The sequence below is a fragment of the Euleptes europaea genome, chromosome 5 (assembly GCF_029931775.1).
Source record: "Euleptes europaea isolate rEulEur1 chromosome 5, rEulEur1.hap1, whole genome shotgun sequence".
NCBI lineage: Eukaryota > Metazoa > Chordata > Lepidosauria > Squamata > Sphaerodactylidae > Euleptes > Euleptes europaea.
In genome coordinates, this window is record NC_079316.1 from 81191755 (window position 1) to 81208247 (window position 16493).

At 41.2% G+C, this 16493-nt stretch overlaps 1 protein-coding gene across 4 annotated transcripts in view; it reads left to right on the forward strand.

Annotated features, from left to right (window-relative positions):
* Positions 1–14845, forward strand: part of LGI1 (leucine rich glioma inactivated 1) — a 290579-nt gene extending 275734 nt beyond the window's left edge. For 3 of the 4 annotated variants that reach the window (XM_056850036.1, XM_056850033.1, XM_056850035.1), the window contains 6 exons: positions 7310–7381; positions 7480–7551; positions 10300–10371; positions 12298–12467; positions 13412–13576; positions 13663–14845. In XM_056850036.1, coding sequence (XP_056706014.1) covers positions 7356–7381; positions 7480–7551; positions 10300–10371; positions 12298–12467; positions 13412–13576; positions 13663–14480 — 1323 coding nt within the window. In that variant the 5' untranslated portion in view covers positions 7310–7355 and the 3' untranslated portion in view covers positions 14481–14845. The remainder of the gene's footprint in view (positions 1–7309; positions 7382–7479; positions 7552–10299; positions 10372–12297; positions 12468–13411; positions 13577–13662) is intronic. The other variant, XM_056850034.1, reaches the window with a different exon arrangement.
* Positions 14846–16493: the final 1648 nt, after the last annotated feature.

Sequence of the window (16493 nt, forward strand, 5' to 3'; positions counted from 1 at the left end):
AATACCAGGGTTGCTGTGCAGAGGAAGGCACTGGCAAACCACCTCTGTTAGTCTCTTGCCATGAAAACCCCAAAAGGGGTTGCCATAAGTCGGCTGTGACTTGAAGGCACTTTACACATATGGTAACAGTCTTTGTTGTAAGATTTTGAACTTCCCTTTACTTGCAAGAGAAATTAATGCAGTGGTCTGATAGTTGTTGCAGTCTTGGAATTGGAATGTAAATTGACCATTTCCAGTCTGTGGGCCATGGTTTTGTTTTCCATATTTGTTGGCATATCAATGTTAAGATTTTGATGGGCTCTGTTTCTGTGGCTAGAAATAGCTCTATTGATATCCCATCTGCTTCTGGTGATTTGTTTCTCCCAGTTGCTCTCAGCACAGATTTCACTTCACTTTCTAAAACTGTAGGTTCTTCTTCAAAAGATTCTTCCTGTCACCCTTTCATCTCTTCTGTATAGTTCTTCAGTGTATTGTTCCCATCTTTTCTTTATTTTGTCCAGTTCAGTTAATGTATCTCCATGTTGATCATTCCGCATGCCTAACCATGCTTTAAATTTCCCATTGATTTCTTGGATCTTGTGAAACAGATCTTGTCTTCTCCCTTTTTTGTTGTTCTCTTCTATTTCTTTACCCTGGTTTTTATAATCTTTTTATCTCTATGTGCAAGTCACTGGACTGCTGCACTGAAACTTTTGATTCTGTTTCTGTCACCGTTTACTTTTGCATCTCATCTGTCTTTAGCAATTTTAAGAGTTTCCTCAGTCATCTATTGAAGCTTTTCTTTTCTTTTCTTTTGGATACAGGAATAGTCTTTGCACATTCTTCCTTGATAATATGTTTGGTTTCAACCCATAATTCTTTTTCTGGTTCACAGTCACATGGAAGTAATGCAAATCTGTTCTTCACATGGTCTTTAAACTCTTCAGGAATGTTGTTTCTATTGTATTTTGGCACTATGAATGCTTGGGTGTTTTCAGCTTTTTTCTAATTTTCTATATTAACGGTTCATGGTCTGTACCACAGTCCGCTTCTGGTCTTGTTTGGCAGAGAGAATAGAGCTTCTCCATCTTCTCCTTCCAATTACATAATCCATTTGATTGCTGTATTGGCCATTTCATGATGTCCTGTTTCATTTCAAGCTCCTAGCCAAAATCTGCCTACAATATTTGATTCTGCTTCGTTTCCTATTTTTGCATTCTGGTCACATATGATTATCATCACATCTTGGTTTGGTGTGTGATCAATTTCTTCCTGGACATTTGCATAAAAGCTTTCAATTTCTTCCTCATCAGCATCTGTAGTTGAGGCATAAACTTGGTCATGTTATAGGCTTTCCATGAAGTCTGATTGCTATCATTCAGTCAGATGTGGCATTATAGCCCCAACTCCCTCTGCTACATCTCGCCTCACTATTAGAGCAACTTTGCTTCTTCTGTGTTTGTCATTCCTTGAGCAAAGGCTGCCCCATCCTCACCCTTCAAGAAAGTAAGAGGAGGGGTGTGGTTTGGCCACTCGTGGCGGGAACAGAGAGCCAGTCGGCTGTCACACCTGGGGCCTGACACAGAAAGAGAGGCAGCTCAAGGAAAGGGCAGATAGGAGCCTGCGTCAGGCTGACCCTCCCTCTTTGGGAAAGCGAATAATTTTCTGACTGAAAATGTCCTAATCCAGTCCACGATCCATGTCTACAATCAGGCTGAAATGGCAGCCATCATAACACTTTCCCACCAATGTACTCCGTTTAGAATCAGTGTCCAGGATACAAAGCATCATCTGTGTAGTGGGGCATTGTAGGATCGCCTACTCAAATTAAACTCCTCTGTGCCACCCATCCTGATCTGTGGGAAGTCTTCAGGTCTGGCCCCCAATGCTAAACAAGGGTCTGTTATTTGAACAGGTAATAGGTAGAATTTAAGAGCACATGCCGAAGTGCTTGAGTTCTCGAGCATCCCTTTTTGGATTTTGGCGAGTATCTTTCGAATGCAAAAAATCTGAGTCAAACCTTCATATATCTCAATACATAGAAATCATTCGTGTTGGAAAACCTGTCATTTCCATGTGTTTTTCTTGCCATCTTGCCCTATAATCTTTCTGCCCTCTTTGTCCCAAGGCACGTCTTAACTTGTCTCGTTCTCTTCTTGTGTCTGTGTGGGATCAGAATTGTTTCTGGGGGATTCGTCAATAAGAATGTATTATAGGAATCAATCTCATATGTGATGCATAATTTTGATCCACTGTGAAAACGGTGTGCACAAATCAGCCTACACGATATCCCCTATGTGTTTTTCTGTATACATTCATTCATTCATTCTATTGTCAAAAGACTGGGAAACTTAGTGTTTAAAGTTGTACATTTTTTAAAGGGACAAAAGAAAAAGACCTTGCTCCCAACAAATTCAACAAAGTCTGTAAAATGTCCATCTCCATCCATAGAACAGCATGTATTCCATCACAGATGCTGGTAGCTATTGGTGAGCCTTAGGGCACTTTCACACATGCTGAATAATGCATGTCAATCCACTTTTGGTACATGTTGCAACTGGATTTTACTGTATGAAACAGCAAAATCCACTTGCAAATGAACACTAAAAGTGCATTATTAAGCGTGTGCCAAAGCGTTCCTTGAGTAACAGATGGAGGCCACACTGACATCCCTTTCTGCTAGAGCCATAGAGCAACTGACTGTTATGCTAAAGGAACTGGAATAAATTCTCAGCAACCAATGGTGACTTGGGAAGAAACTGAAACCAGGCTGCCTTGCAGTTTGCGTTAGAGTTTTTGCTTAAATACTGGGATGGGGAAGAGAAGAAGAGAAGCTTCCAGATGAGTGGAAGAAGAGGATCAGCTCCCAGCCAGGTTGTTTGGTTGGCAGACAGGGTGAAGCTACATGTCTATTCATTCCTATAGAAAAAGGACAATAGCACATTAGTAGTAGTAAGATACCAATCATAGCAAACTGGACACTCTCCAAGTAATAGGGATTAAGATATGAAAAGGCACGATCTAACAGATTAAAATTAGATTAAAACTCCTCTTCGTTAAATATGAGCCCATATAATATACTCCAATTTTTAATCTAGAAATCCCTATGTATGCATTGAGCCTGGCAGGAAGAAAAACTGCAAATAATATGTTCTGCCAGGCCTACGGCTGAGGGCAGCAACGGTTTTATATCAACTGGCCTCCCTTGCAGGACCCTATAAGAGTACTTCTCCTGCTGCTGTTGGCACCTCTTCCACCCATAAGAGGTGATTCCCCTAGGACCGTGTTGGCGAACCTATGGCACGGGTGCCACTTCCGGCACGCGTAGCCCTTTCTGCCGGCACTCACGGTTCCTCCAAGCCGCTGGCCTTTCCGGCTCTGCCCCACCCCGGATGGGGGAGGCTGTAGCCCAGGGGTGGGAATCTCCGACATCATTGGCGGTGGCCCCCGGACTCTCCCACAGAAGCTGCCGCCATTGCTGCCGCTGGAGCGTGCGCGGCCAGCCAGGCGGGTGGGAGAGCGGGGAACAGAAGCCGAGCGCCCACACTCGGCATGGCTGGCGGCTTCTCCGGCGCCCTCTGGGCCTGTACGGGCGGAGGGGCATGGCTGGTCGGTGGGTGCGAAGGAGGCGCCCTCTGCCCCACCCTGCTCGCCTCTCACAAGCCTGCCGCCGCGCCCCACCGAGTGGCAAATCCAAGGCAAAACCTCCCATGCATAAATGGCCTCTTTCTTTTTCTGTCTCCCTCTGTCCTTTTCTTTCTCTCCCTTGCTCCATTTCTTTCTCCCTTTCTCTCTCTTTTTCTTTCTTTCTCTCCCTCCCTTCCTTCCCTTTCCCCCTCCCTTCCCTTCTTTCCTTCCTTCCTTCTTTCCCTCCAGCGGCTTCTCCAGCATCCTCTGGGTCTGTGCGGGCGGAGGGGCGTGCAGTCCTATTCCACCTTTGAAGTGCCCACAAGCTATCCTCCAAACACCTTTCCATTTGTCTTGATATGTAGAGAGAAAACACTAAGGAACTAGTTGCCAATCTCCAGGTACTAGCTGGAGATCTGCTATTACAGGTGATCTCCAACCAATAGAGATCAGTTCCCCTGGAAAAAATTGCCACTTTGGCAATTGGACTCTATGGCACTGAAGTCCTTCCCCAAACCCTGCCCTCCTCAGGCGCCACCCCAAAAACCTCCCACTCATGGCGAAGAGGAACTTGGCAACCCTAGCCTCTCTCTCTGGGCCCCCTCTGGGGGTGGTATTCAGGTTAAATTGCCGCATTGGCACTCGGCAATAAATAAGTGGGTTTTTGGTTGCAGTTTGGGCACTCGGTCTCTAAAAGGTTCGCCATCACTGCCCTAGGAGAATGGAAAATGTGTGGAGAATCTTTATTGTTAGGATGCCATTTTTAAGTTTTAAGTATTAAGTAACTGGTTTTAATTTATAATTTAATTTATATTGATATCTATTAATTTTTAAGAGAGAGAGTGTGTGTGTAATATATTGATCTTTGCCGCCCTGCGCCTATCTTTGTTAGGAAAGGGCAGGATATTAAATAAATAAATAACAAGTTTTAATATTTGGATTTAGATCACACTCCTAAATACCTGTTGTCGCGGTTCGGGCCGTTAAGTGCCTACACTCTTAGAATGTACCATTTACTGAGAAATGGAGTTATCTTATTCAGCGAGACACCACTAGACCGGAATCAACGGTTCCTAGAAACTTGTTATTGCTTCTAGGACATCTCTTGAACACGCCAATAAATTTATAATAATGGACAAGAGTAGAAGTATATAAAAACACATTTATTTACATTATACAATATATGCTTTTTGGTTGCAAAGCCTTAAAATATCATATAAGGATAGACATCATTAGTCTTAAACATGTTTATGTAGCAAGTAATCATTCACATTCTCTATGCCTCCATAAAGGAGTATTTTAGTCAGAATATACTCATAAAGTATCCTTAGTGCAATGCACCTTCATTCAGAATATAAGGTTATAGAAATCCTGTCAAAATATGGTTAATTCTTTGGAGAAATATTTGGTTAGAAGTATCCTAACTTAAATCATTCAAAACATCATAACATTTCTGTACAGAAGACACACTATACCTTGCTGTGTCATCTGTGTCATCTGGAGTCCTTTAAGAGTCTAAGCTCTATGAGAACATATGAAGTTATCCCAGAGTATCTGTATTTGCTAAGTCTTGAATCCTTTAAAGACTTCTATTAATATTCTTAACTGATCATCATTAAGATCAGGCATTGTCTATGTACATGCTATGCATGCTCTTTCTAGTTTTAGACAGCAATGCTGAATATATAAATACTATGTGTTAGCTTAAAGCTGTTTACAGTCTCTTTGACTGTGCCAATCTGTGTATGTGCATTGTGCATATCTCACAGAGTACAGAAAGTCTCCTTTCCCTTCTCTGGTCTCTTGCTCTGAGGAGGTTCAGAAGTCCCTCTGTTAAGTAGAGGACGTTCTGACACAATCTCAGAGGTCTAGCTATTAGCCCTGTATTCAGGATGCTTCTTAGCATTGGTAAGCCAAATAGGCTTAGTTTGTAAGAATCCATAAATCTGATGGACTCTCAGTGTTCCAATACATGGAAAGATCACTGCACTTAGATTCCTATTCAAAGAATAGGAATTCTAAGGGTCTCTATCCTCTTCTAGGAATAGAGCAGTCTCACAAGAAGACTGTAAGTAAGATATGTTGAAATATCCAGATCTTGATAATTCAAGATATCTCTGAAAACTTCTGTCCACGCAAGAACAGAGTTTCAATGTTTTACATCTCAAGCCTTTTGAGATGGAGGTGCTACACCAGACAGCTGCAGTCTGCCAGCCATAGAACTCTAAAGTGCCAGCTGTACTGTGGCTGGTATTTATACAATTTCTAGACCCATTAAGAGTGAAGAGTGTTCCTTTTCCCCTCTTCCTTAGTCTTCAAAAGGGTACCTTTATTCCCCTTTCTTATCCGATACCAGGAGCTTAGTGGCTTCTGCTCCTGTCTTATGTCCTTATATGGATTTCCTTTTCTTTCACTCCTCTGTGCCTAAAGTATAAATACTCATTTCTGAGTTACATGATCACGTTAATATTTAATTTCTATACCATCCTCTTCGTTAGGACTATACGCATTAAATGAGACTACTTAGAGATCTGTAGCACAACGTTTAACTATATAACTAACAGAACACAATTTTAGCTGACATTGTCACTTTGCAAAGTGTTTTGTTTACATTAGTTAGCAGGTTTGCATCTAGCAAGATTACAGTAGAACAAGGAAGCATATTACTCTTATCTTTGAGAGAACTATAATGCCTTTAGGCTATATTTTAAGCACAATTTCAGCTATTAATGCACTCTTAGTACATTAAGATATCTTAAGACCTTGAAAAGGCCATTTAAGATTCTGACATCTGGCAGCTAAGTCAGAAAGATGACTTTTACGCTGCCCCTTCAAGGGAAAGCCAGAGTAACTTTAATAGTTAGCTTTGATAGAGCTAGCCTGTCAGCATGACACAGACTTTCATTATACATTACACAAACCTCTGTATGTGTATGATGTGTTTAAGCTCTATATGGAATTAATTCTGCACATGTTCACAAGATACCATGATCATGTCAGGGCCTGTCATACTGTCTGATAAACATGACCCAAAATACGAATCAGAGTAGGGCTGTACTTACTAGAATGCATTGCCAAATTCTGTGCAATTGCAATTAAAATTTGAAAAAATAGAATAGAAAAAAATTACTAAACTGGGCTATACTTTTAGAAATATTAAGTTGTTAAGTTAAATCTTGTGATTTGTTCTAATATCCTACATTTTAACATCATTAGTCTTTTATCTAATTTTGTAATTTATACTAGTTTTACAGTTTTATTAAGTTAGATAATTTTATGTATTAACCTTTGGCTGGTCGAACAGACCATATCAATAAATATTTTTTTTTACTAGAATGCATATGTAACATCAGTTTGTTCAACCTAGTGAGAAATCAATTCACTAAAACTTAGCAGGCCACATTGGGCTCTCCTTAGAAATCACCATGGAACTCCATTGCTTGAAATGGAATTGCTATACATTTATAAGTTACTTCTGAACATTCTCCCATAGGTCTTATGTCAGCTTGCTGGCTAAGGAGCTGGACTTCGTCTGCTTTTGTATCCCAGTCTTGTCCTTGGTTAGTTCTTATATAGTGCATGGCCTATGCCCTTTGAGATATGACATTTTTTTCTCCCTTAAAAGTAACCAGAGCCAATGAAGGATTCTGAGCTGTTCTATGAGAATGTCATTATTAATTATCTTTTGTTTTTCTTTATGCAGGTTATTCACAGCAAATAATTTTGATGTTATTAGTGGTGATGCTTTCATGGGCCTTCCTCATCTAGAATATTTGTGAGTGGGAAAATTTATGATCCAAGAATCCTGTAGTGTATTGAATGTCTGAGACATAGACGTTGCTTTGATCCAACTGCATTTATGATCCATTACAGGTTCATAGAGAACAACAATATCAAGTCGCTTTCAAACACCTCATTCCGAGGACTGAAATCTTTAATTCATCTGTAAGTAAATTTCATCATTTTGTTGCCTGGCATATTTACATAAGTAACCGGCAGTGCAGTCTTAAGCAAAGTTAGTCAACGGGCTTAGAAGGGTATAACTTTGTTTAGAATTGCTCTATGAGTAACATTTTTGTTTTGAAGCTGTCAACTAATTAAAGGCTTTTTAGTTGATTATTGACTTTACCATTCATCAAGTGATTATGCAATTAAACAGCCAATGGTTTAATGTAGCACTTCATAATTAAAACACTGGTTTGTGAGTAATGTCAAGATCATTGGCCTGACTCCAAAGAACTATGCAGCTATCTCCTTGCAATCAAGTCAGTTTGGGGCAAATTGCTTCTGAAACTTAAGGATGTTTCTAAAGTAATTTGTGATATGACATGTGGCTTGCCATTCAAAGTGACAAAAATTCCAGTGGCTACACTCCTGCCCTTGGGCATACCTAGAGTAGCACTTCGGATCTCAGCCAGAGTAATATAAGTGTTAATTTTTCCTTTCCTAGATTTAACAGCCACTGACTATCCATCAACCACTTCACACTTTAAAAAGGGGAAATGAAATTAAATTTTTCCTTGACACTATAAAGAGAAAAGTTGCCACATCTCTCACACAATTTAAAACACAGTTTTAAAAACTGCTGAAATGAAGACTGCAGGTAGCTTTGTTTCATGCTAATATTTCATGCATACACTTGGGATCATGGTGACTGGCTCCTATGCTTTCCCCAAAGAATCTAAAGAGAGAAGTCCTGACCTTTGCTCATGACCTTTTCAAATCAAATCATGACTGCTTTTGCACATGATCAGAAATCATGTTTATCTATACCACATTAATTATTCGAAATATTTTTCTCCTAATAAATCTGCTTTCTGCATATTTGAATGTGCCAATACATGCTCCAAAAGAAGAACCTAGGTAGTTTTTATTGGACAAGGTGCTGTTTCTTCTGGATTTAACCATAACAAAATCATTATGCAGACAACGGACATTTTAGACAGAAAGTTACAGAAGAGGAATGCTAGCCAATGTAATCTCTATTTAATCCAAGAATTATATTTTCATATGCACCCATTTCTGATGCTCACTAAAGTAGTAGAATAGTCCTCTATTGAGGATGAAGTAGACAATTTAACTGTGTAAAGTGCATCAAATAGACTTGTGTTAATGATACCTATTCAAATATTCTGTGAAATGATGGCTGGTGATGATCTTGGATTCATATAAAAGACCCACCTTACTTTCTTTCACATGAAACTTTATGTAAGGGTAAAATGAGCCCAACAATAATATTTTACATTCTTCTAATTAGAACGCGACCCTTCATTATAGCACAGAGGCATTTGATACTGTCCCATAATAACGACAATTCATTTCCAGGTGGATTTTTTAAAAAGTCTAGCAGCTTTGACATTTTTAATACCGTAAGAATTACCAATTAAATTTTTTAATTTTTTGTATGTCTATGTATATGTGTATATAAATATATAACAAAAAAGTTATATATAAATTTATAAATATATATTTATGTACAACATGAAACTTTGCATCTTTGCCAAAAAAAAAACATGGCATACATTGTGACCTGTCAAGACTGATCATCTTAAAATGCTGGCAAGATCGTGGATATTCTCACATTCTCTGCAATTGTATTGGAGTCCAGAAAAGTGAGAGGAAGTGTGAATGTAATTCCTTAACAATGGTCCAGGAACACTGCGATGGTAGTAAAGGAGGTATTCTGAAAAACCATCCTTTAAAAATCCACTGTGGCACATAACTATGACCTTTTATGCATGGATTGTTCCCATCATGGTCACCCCCCGACCTCGTCAGGGCTTTATTTTAATTATGCATTTATTTTTCTCCCCTCGCATTTCCCCTACGTTCTCAGGGTGCTGTTTTACCCCAAGTTTAAAGTCTGCCTCGATCCCAAATCGATAGCCAGTCCTGTGCATAGTTGTCACTTCGAGGTTTTCTACCCATGCCCATTCTTGCTTCTCCCTCCCACATGTCTCCCTCCCCCCCCCAAGCCATTGTCAAGTGCACTAGCAAGAGAATAATGCTGGAATACCATGAGGCTGCTAATTTGGTCAGTATCACATCGAGTGTGGGTCAGTTTCAGTTCTTGGCAGGATAGAAAAGAGCTGGGCTGAATTGCTGCCCTCCCCTTATACACGTCCTCTTATAGGCATGAAAGCTGTTTGTTTGTTTGTTTGTAAGTGCAAGACTACTGATGGAATGATGTCACAAGTGACCGTGCAAGTGTTTATATGTTCTTATGACCCTTGCATTGAGTTACACAAAAACAAATTGGTTGGGGGGGGTGTGTCTGGACCCTTCTCTGCTTTGGCTGTAAAATGGCCACTCGGTTCCGATCAAATGAAAGAATCCCGCTGCAGGGCTGGCAAGGGCTGATGACATATTTAAAAACAAATACACAACACCCAATTACAAAGCAGTATTTTTTTTGGGGGGGGGGGACTCACGCATGGTTCATTTTCACTGGGAATGTTACGTTTTCACTGGGAATGTGTAATTGATCACAAGGTACTCCTGGAATTTCTTCAGAGCAAAAAGCCCCTATGCATAATAGTGTTGTGAGAATTCGACTGCAAATACTGTGCAGTTAGAGAGCAGCAGATCCTGCATAAAAGGCCTTTATTGTTCACCCAAAAAATGTTTCATCCAACAGCCTGCAATGAAGGAAAGGATGATCTAACACTAACGATAAAACTTCTTATTTTACAGGAGTCTTGCAAACAATAATCTCCAAACACTCCCCAAAGACATATTCAAAGGCTTGGACTCTTTAACAAACGTGTAAGAAAGCATCATTATTTTAAAAATCTCAGTTCAAAAAGCAGAGACCATTGCTTAGTATAATTATTATCCCCTCACCCAATACAGATCTGTGTGGCCATAAGGTGACTGCTGTAATCCTTGCACATGAACACTGTTCAAAAGTTCATACCCTGTCAGAAATTTTGTTAGTCTTTAAGGTGCTACTGGACTCTCGCTCTTTTCTACCACTATTAAAACTGTTGTTATTGTTACCATTATTGTCCATCACCTTGTCAACTTGAATTCTAGAACTTGCTAGGGCGAAAACGCATGATCACTTTATCCTCCTTTAATCTGTTTCATCCAGGATTCAGCCAGGAACGAACGCGTGCGTTTCGCCTAATGTGCGTTCGATCCTGGCTAAAACAGGGATTAAAGGAGGATAAAGCGACCATGCGTTTTCGCCTCCCGATACTTTCTTTTAGGGTGATTTCTTAGGGTGTGTCCTTTTTTGCAAAATAGCAAGAATTTCAGCATTTAAAAAAAAAAACTTGTTTCCCCCCTCCAGACTCTCCAGCAAGTGTATTTTAATAACCAGACAGAAAATAACAAAATAGCTGCAAAGGATGTGTAATGAGGTGCATGGAACTGAGCTTTTATAGTTGAAGAGAGCAGTCGAAAATCAAGAAAAGGATATGCTCATGTTGGAGAGAATTGAGGATATAGCTGCACTGCTCTTGCTGCTTTTGCCATGAGGCTTCCCAGTGCAATAAGGCAGGCTTGTTTCTCAACAGCCCAGCAGCCAGTCTCTTCAGCCAGGGGAGCTGCTGCCCAGGAATCAGTAAACATGTCCCTTTTGGGGTTCCTGGCCATGGTCCACAGTTCAAAAAGAGACTCTTTAGACATGTGTCTGGGCTTTTACACAACATCACAGCTTCTCAACAGCACAGCAGCCTATCTCTTCAGCCAGGGGAACTACTGCCCTGAAATGAGTAAATGTGTCCCTTTTGAGAATCCTTTTGGGAATCCTGTCCCTTTTGGGAACCCTTGGGGGGGGGAAGCCTCTTTAGACATTTCCCTGGGCTTTTACACACATACACACAGAGACAGACAGAGCTGGTGTATGGAATAATTGGTTGCTAGGAGTTTGAAGATTACAGCAGGGCACGTTATTTCCCCATGTCCAATTTTACAAGATTCATTTGGTGTGCATGTAGTCCAATTAGGGTTGCCAGCCTCCACATACTAGCTGGAGATCTCCTGCTATTGCAACTGATCTCCAGCCGATAGTGATCAGTTCACCTGGAGGAAATGGCTGCGTTGGCAATTGGACTTGATGGCCGTCCCCTCACCAATCCCCACCCTCCTCAGGCTCCGCTCCAAAAATCTCCAGGTATTTCCCAACCCAGAGCTGGCAACTCTAAGTCCAGTACACACTGGTTATTAAAAGTCCCCAAATGGGACAAACTCTGAAATATGACATTGCCCTCACAACAGCGGCGATGGTTGCAGCAGAATGCAAGACAAGCCATATAGCTAAAGGAATGCATTAAGGTGGCAGTCACACCCCCCCCACACACACACACACCCCACACACAAGGAAGTCCCCACGCACAGCCTCCAGCTGGGGAGAAGTAATTTTTAGTGGCAGCCAGGAACACACCTATCCTTGCTGAGTACAACATATATTTTTAGAATCTACAGGGAGACCAAGGGAAATAATATGTGCAAAGTTGGTTAATGGCAGGGTTAACTACATTTATGAATCTCTCCCACTGGAAGCAATAGGACTTTATGTCCTTCATTTTGGCTGGACTGTTCCCCAGAGTTGTGAAGGATCATGAGTGAAAAGGTGACAATGCCATTTCAAAATACATTTCATTGGAACTTTTTTTCTTTAATGGGCAGTTAATATTTTGAAAGTGGTTGCATTGCTCCAGCAAGTAACCTCATTTTCCCCCCTAGCGACCTTAGAGGAAATGCATTCAGCTGTGACTGCAAGTTGAAATGGCTAGTGGAATGGGTGAGCAGAACAAACACGACAGTAGAAGATGTTTATTGTGAAAGCCCGCCTGAGCACAAAAAGCGTAAAATCAACAATCTATCTCCAAATGAATTTGATTGCATTATTACAAGTAAGCCTTTGAAGTGCTTCTTTTTCATTGCTTTAATAACTGTAGCATATTTTCAGATATAACCCCCACATTTGCAAGCTGCCTGGGAAAAGAATGTTTAGTCATGTCAGCCTTTTCGCAATATTATTTCACGGTTGCATGCATTCATTCGTTTCCTTGAATGCTTTACGGTTTTCAGTCTGCACAATGTAAAACTTTAGTGGTCAAAAGTGAGTAATTTGTTTGTACCCTGGTGGTTGGAGGAGACGGCCCTTTGCTTCTGATTTTTGCAGTATCAAGTGTAGAAACTTGCACATCTTTAACTTCATCTTTTACCATCAATCGCCTTTTACTGTGCTATAATCATGACATGAACTAACATCATTCTGTTTCAAAGACTGTGGCGGAAGCAGATTCAGCTGGGCAAGGGGGTGGCTTCTTAAATACCTAGCTGGAGGAGCGAGTGCAAAAGCTCATGCCTGAGCCTGCCTGCTCCTATTGACCAAGGGCCAGATTGGTCATTTGCAATGCAGGGCGGGCTAGGAAGGTATGCAGCAGGGCGGGAAAAGTTCCCGCTGGAGTTACAGAAGCTACAGCTGCTTCTCCAGTTTCCATTTCAACAGCCATGATGTGGCAGCATGCAGGCTGCCCAGCTGAGACCTTACCACAACAGACAAGCCCCTGAACCTTGTGCCAGCTCCCCACCCCTCCCCAGCATATGCTGGAAACTGGGCCTGTAGATAATTCTGTGCCTTGCTGTCTCGGAACTAGTTATGCAACCAGGCTGCACAAACCTGCTACTTGCTTCTAAGCAAAAGGTTTGACATCTTTTAACCACTGACTAATCCACCAGAAAAAATATGCATTTTAGAAAGCCGTTCTTGTCTTGTTGTGAATATGTGAGATGTTAACATAACTTCGTATAAAAGGGTACGAATGTCATCTTTTAATATGCACTTTTCCAGAATTTGTTGTTTTTCGAAAGCTGCCATATCAGTCTCTGTCAGTGGAGGCCTTCTCATACATGGATGATGAATATGTGGTTATCGCGCAGCCTTTTACAGGAAAATGCATCTTTCTTCAGTGGGATCATGTGGAAGGGACGTTTAGGAATTTTGACAACATTACAGGTATGAACAAAATCATCCTCATAAGAATCATGCTACCTGTCTAATATCCGCGTGCTGATGCCCTGTTTTTATCTTTCTTTATGCAGGGACTTCAGTGGTTGTCTGCAAGCCTGTGATTTTTGAGAATCACCTGTACATCATCGTTGCCCAGCTGTTTGGCGGTTCCCATATATACAAAAGAGACATCCACACCAATAAGTTTATAAAAATTCAAGATATTGAGATTCTCAAAATCAGAAAGCCGAATGACATCGAAACGTTCACCGTTGCAAAAGATCAGTACTTCATCATCGCAGACAGTTCCAAAGCTGGCATCACCACTGTGTACAAATGGAATGGAAATGGGTTTTATTCCGATCAGTCTTTGCACGAGTGGTACAGAGATACAGATGTGGAGTACCTGGAAATCATGGGCAAGCCTCACTTGATCTTATCAAGTAGCTCTCAGCACCCTGTCATATATCAGTGGAACAAGGGATCAGGCAAGTTTGCAGAACCGACAGCTATACCAGACATGGAGGATGTTTATGCTGTAAAGCACTTCACGGTAAAAGAGGATATCTATGTATGTTTAACCAGATTCATTGGCGATTCCAAAGTAATGAAGTGGGGAGGCTCAAAATTTCTGGATTTACAAAGGCTGCCATCGCGAGGGTCGATGGTATTCCAGCCACTTCAGATAAAGAATTATCAATATGCTATCCTTGGAAGTGATTATTCTTTTACTCAGGTTTATTACTGGGAGGCAGGAAAGGCCAAATTTGTGAAGTTTCAAGAATTAAACATACAGGCGCCAAGATCTTTCACACATGTGTTTGTTGATAAACAAGATTTTCTCTTTGCTTCAAGCTTTAAAGGGAATACAGTGATTTATAAACATATTATAGTCGACCTAAGTGCGTGACTCACATGCAAAGGGCAGAATCTGTTGCAAGACTTCCTTGTGGTAACATGGATCTAAGGAACTAACTGCATGATGATGATTCTCTTTACTTCCAATCTGCGAATGCCTTTAACGGTCAAGATTACTAAAATAAAGTACTACGAGTAACTTCATCCTTAAATGTCAAGTCTAGTGCTGTTGGGAACTTGCATTTTTAAAGAAAGACAAATTCAATTGTTAACTATCCTTTGCAACCACTGTGTAAAAAGATACTGAAACTGCATCTCTTTTAGGTGGGGAAGCAAACAACAAGATGTAATTTTCCATTATTCACCTATTTGAAAACAACTGCCAAATAAAATGTTTACATTTTCTTTCATATTCCATATAGTGTTATTTTTCAATGACCATTTTTATTTGCATATACTGCTCTTCCAATCCAGTACCTTCTTGTTGGCAATGGGGCCAAACACCCTGTGCCACTAAAGAGGAACACTATACATTTTAATTCCCCTATGCGCACAGTGCATTTTTCCCACTCAAAAGTCCTGTCCTCCTGCTACATATGATGAGAATACGATACAGAATTACACTGTTTATATATCTTTATCCCATTGTAAAGGATAAAGATTACAAGTCCAAGTAGGGGGGGAAAAGACTTGCCCGATACCTGGTGGTTTTCTTCCCCTTCTAGGTAGGGTTGCCAGTCTCCAGGTGGTGGCTGGAGATCTCCCAGTATTACACCTGGTCTCCAGGTTACAGCGATCAGTTCCCCTGGGGAATACAGCTGCTCTGAAAGGTGGACTCTGTGGTATTATACCCTGCTGAGGTCTCGCCACTCCCCAAACCCCGCTCTCCCCAGCCCCCCCCCCAAATCTCTCAGTATTTCTCAACCCAGAGCTGGCAACCCTAATTCCAGGACTTAAAGCTTCTGGGGAAGCATTTTTGATCAGGGAAACAGTAGGGAAGAGTTAAACCCCCTTTACCAGTGCCCCAGAACTAATCTGTACTTATGTATGTCTACTTTTGAGGGGCAAATGACATGCGTTGAGTTCCAGTTTGGCCTTAGAGTGTCCCAAATGTCTGGCATTTTTAGGGTTGCCAGGCCAGGCTGTACAACCAGTGGGAGACAAGAGGGACAGAGACATGGGATGGCTGTCAGTGACAGCATGATGTCACTTCCAGGAAACCCTGGAGGTGATGTCACACCTCTCTAAGAAACACCAGAAGTTCTATGGTAAACGCATAATGTTCTCAGTGATTCCTAGAGAGGACTGATGTCACTTCCAGGGGAAAATGCACTTAGGTCAACACTGTGGTTTTACAATAGAGTTTCTGACAATTCTGAGAGAGAAGTGACATCGCTTCCAGGTTCCCCTGGAAGTAGGGTTGCCAGGTCCCACTTTGCCACCAGCAGGAGGTTTTTGGGTGGCGCCTGAGGAGGACAGGGTTTGGGGAGGGGAAGGACTTCAATGCCATAGAGTCCAATTGCCAAAGCAGCCATTTTCTCCAGGTGAACTGATCTCTATCGGCTGGAGATCAGTTGTAATAGCAGGAGATCTCCAGTTAGTACCTGGAGGTTGGCAACCCTACCTAGAAATAACATCACACCATAGGCCCAACAGCCATTTGTATTATATTTTATTATATACTAACAACCCTAGAAGTGCTTATATTGTTACAGTATTTTATCTGTACTTTTCTAGTTACCAAACACATGCCACTCTAACTACGTGAACCTTTGGGTACAACCTAGCAGGAATTTCTTCTGTCCTGACAAAAGTCCATAGAAATGAGGAAGGGCTTTTGCATGTTCATTTTCATGACTTTCACAGACGAACTTCCTGCTGGATTTTGTCCTTTATATTTCACTTAAAATAATTGCTTACATACCCATGCTTGGGGAAAAAATATATAGTTTAAGGTGACAGTAGGATTGCCAACCTCCAGGTGGGACCTGGAGTTCTCCCAGACTTACAACTGATCTCCAGCTTACAGGGATAAGTTCCCTGGAGGAAATGGCGGTTTTGGAGG